At 43.1% G+C, this 2,492-nt stretch overlaps 1 protein-coding gene across 1 annotated transcript; it reads right to left on the reverse strand.

Annotated features, from left to right (window-relative positions):
- Positions 1-720: 720 nt before the first annotated feature.
- LOC113472846 lies at positions 721-1,376 on the reverse strand (the record flags this gene model as incomplete). Its single annotated transcript, XM_026832633.1, has 2 exons — positions 721-951; positions 1,259-1,376. Coding segments are annotated over 2 exons (349 nt in total), but the record flags the coding sequence as incomplete, so codon positions are not given.
- Between the last annotated feature and the right edge of the window lie 1,116 nt (positions 1,377-2,492).

Consider the following 2,492-nt stretch of genomic DNA (forward strand, 5'->3'; position numbering starts at 1 on the left):
CTGTTATGTTCCTTTTCCTTTCTATTCTTCTCTCTCTCTCTCTCTCCTTTCCTATCTGTTATGTTCCTTTTCCTTTCTATTCTTCTCTCTCTCTCTCCTTCTCTCTTTTCTCCTCTGTCTCGTCAGCATTCCTCTCTCTCAGTATTATCCTACTCTCTCCCTTCCTCTCTACCTCCCTCTACATCCATTTATTAGGCATTCTTTTTTTCAATGTCACTGTAAGTATATGAGTATAATTGCTTATTCTATTCGGCTACCAGCCTACTCACATTAACCTCACACATTCTAATAGATCAGTTGCACTTACTTTGGTGATGTTTCAAAATCATAGAGCAGGAAAAATGAGGACCAACGGAATTTTTCTTTTTCTCCTACGACTTCTAGATCCCGAGATAAATTTCGTTTTCGGGACAATAAGACCATAGCAGTTACAGTTCCCTCTGTCAAACCTCTAAAAACAAAGGGTTGCGTAAGTGCGTAAAAGATATAAAAAAGGAAAAAAAGACTTATCTGCTTTGGTTCCAAACCAGTCGTTTGCAAACCGATATTCGAGTGTAAATTTTTTGTCCTTCGCGGGGCTCGAACCCAGTACTTACCTATGGTAGTGATGAGAGTGAGAGAGTAGAGGAAAGATTAAAGGGCTGCGTAAGTGCGTAAAAGATATAAAAAAGGAAAAAAAAGACTTATCAGCTTTTGTTTCCAAACCAATCATTTGCAAACCGATATATTCGAGTGTAAATTTTTTGTCCTTCGCGGGGCTCGAACCCAGTACTTACCTATGGTAGTGATGAGAGTGAGAGAGTAGAGGAAAGAGTTGGAAAAGTTCCACTCATGTCCCCCCTCCCCTCCTCCGCTGTATAGATTATATCTCCGTATGACATCTCTCTCAAACTTGATCATCTCCTTCTCAGCTAACTTGGTCCAGTTCTCCTTGTAGAGAATGTTCAGATCCTAGAATAAACAGAAACCAAGGTTCAGATTGCGCTAGGTCGTGGGTTCGATTCCCGCGCGGGGCGAACCTAATGGTTCTTCCTCAGAACTGCCATGGTTGCTTTCTCCTATCCTGTCCTTCTCTCTTCGATTTCGGGACGTAAAGACCTCAGTTGTTGCCATTCCCTCTGTCAAATATCTTTAAAAAAAATCGCTGCTTTGAGTCGAACGCCACACAAAGTTCTTGGTGACATCGCATCACTGAGAGCCTTTGCTAAGTGTTATTTCTACATATACTTACATATTTTTTTTATTCAAAGAACCCTACCTTACTGTCTTCACCAGGCTGAGTGCACCTCGTATTCCAAATTCCAAGCACAACCGAAAAAACTTTGACTCCCCCGGGAATTGAACCCGCGCGGGACCTCTGATATTCATCGTGAGTTCTCCCATGGCGTTGTTATCTTCCTCACCTCAGTTATCTTCCATAGTTTCTCGCGCTAGGTCGCTGGCTCGATCCCCGCGCGGGGCGGATTTTATTCTAAACCACAGGTTCTCAAACTGGGGGACACGCCCCCCCGGGGAGGCGTGGAGACAAATCAGGGGGGGCGAGCTTTTCCTATAAAAAAACAAACCTAACTACTATATTATTAAAAATAAAAATAGGTAAGTTTCTCAAAGTTTCAATTTTCCGTTTTGTTATTTCAAGGTATTCTAATTATGTTAAGATTGATCAATTCTTGTCAGATTCTTGTGAAAAAATGAGAATAAGCCCAAAGGGGGCACCATGCAAAAAAAGTTTGAGAACCACTGTTCTAAACAGATAAAATTCATTATCCTATCCTGTCTTTCTTCTCTCTTCGATTTAGGGACGATAAGACCTTAGCACTCGTAGCAGTTACAGTTCCCTCTCTGAAACCTCCTGGAATAAAAGGTTCATATTGCGCTAGGTCGCGGGTTCGATCCCCGCGCGGGGCGAACCTAAAGGTTCTTTCTCAGAACTGCCATGGTTGCTCTTTCCTATCCTGTCCTTCTCTCTTCGATTTCGGGACGGACCTTAGCACTCGTAGTAGTTACAGTTCCCTCTATTAAACCTCCTGGAATAAAAGGTTCATATTGCGCTAGGTCGCGGGTTCGATTCCCGCGCGGGGCGAACCTAAAGGTTCTTTCTCAGAACTGCCATGGTTGCTCTTTCCTATCCTGTCCTTCTCTCTTCGATTTCGGGACGTAAAGACCTCAGTTGTTGCCATTCCCTCTGTCAAATATCTTTAAAAAAAAATCACGGAAGAAGTGTTGTAACTCCAAGTAGTGTTGTAACTCCACGTGAAGAACTCCTTCTAGTATGTTGTTCGTGTTCTTTTAACCCTTTAGGTACGTAATTAAAGGGTTGCGTGCCAGCCTAGTTAGCTTAGTTGGTAGTGCGTCTGCCTTGTAAGCGCTAGGCCGCGGGTTCGATTCCCGCCCGGGGCGGATTTTAATATTTAGCTCTCGCTTTTACTTTTCAGTTTTCATTTCTTCGAGACAAGACTCAGGGACGATATTAGTTTTCAGGGGCGAAGCCA

The sequence above is a fragment of the Diaphorina citri genome, unplaced genomic scaffold (genome assembly GCF_000475195.1).
Source record: "Diaphorina citri unplaced genomic scaffold, Diaci psyllid genome assembly version 1.1 scaffold9193, whole genome shotgun sequence".
NCBI classification, from domain to species: Eukaryota; Metazoa; Arthropoda; class Insecta; order Hemiptera; family Psyllidae; genus Diaphorina; species Diaphorina citri.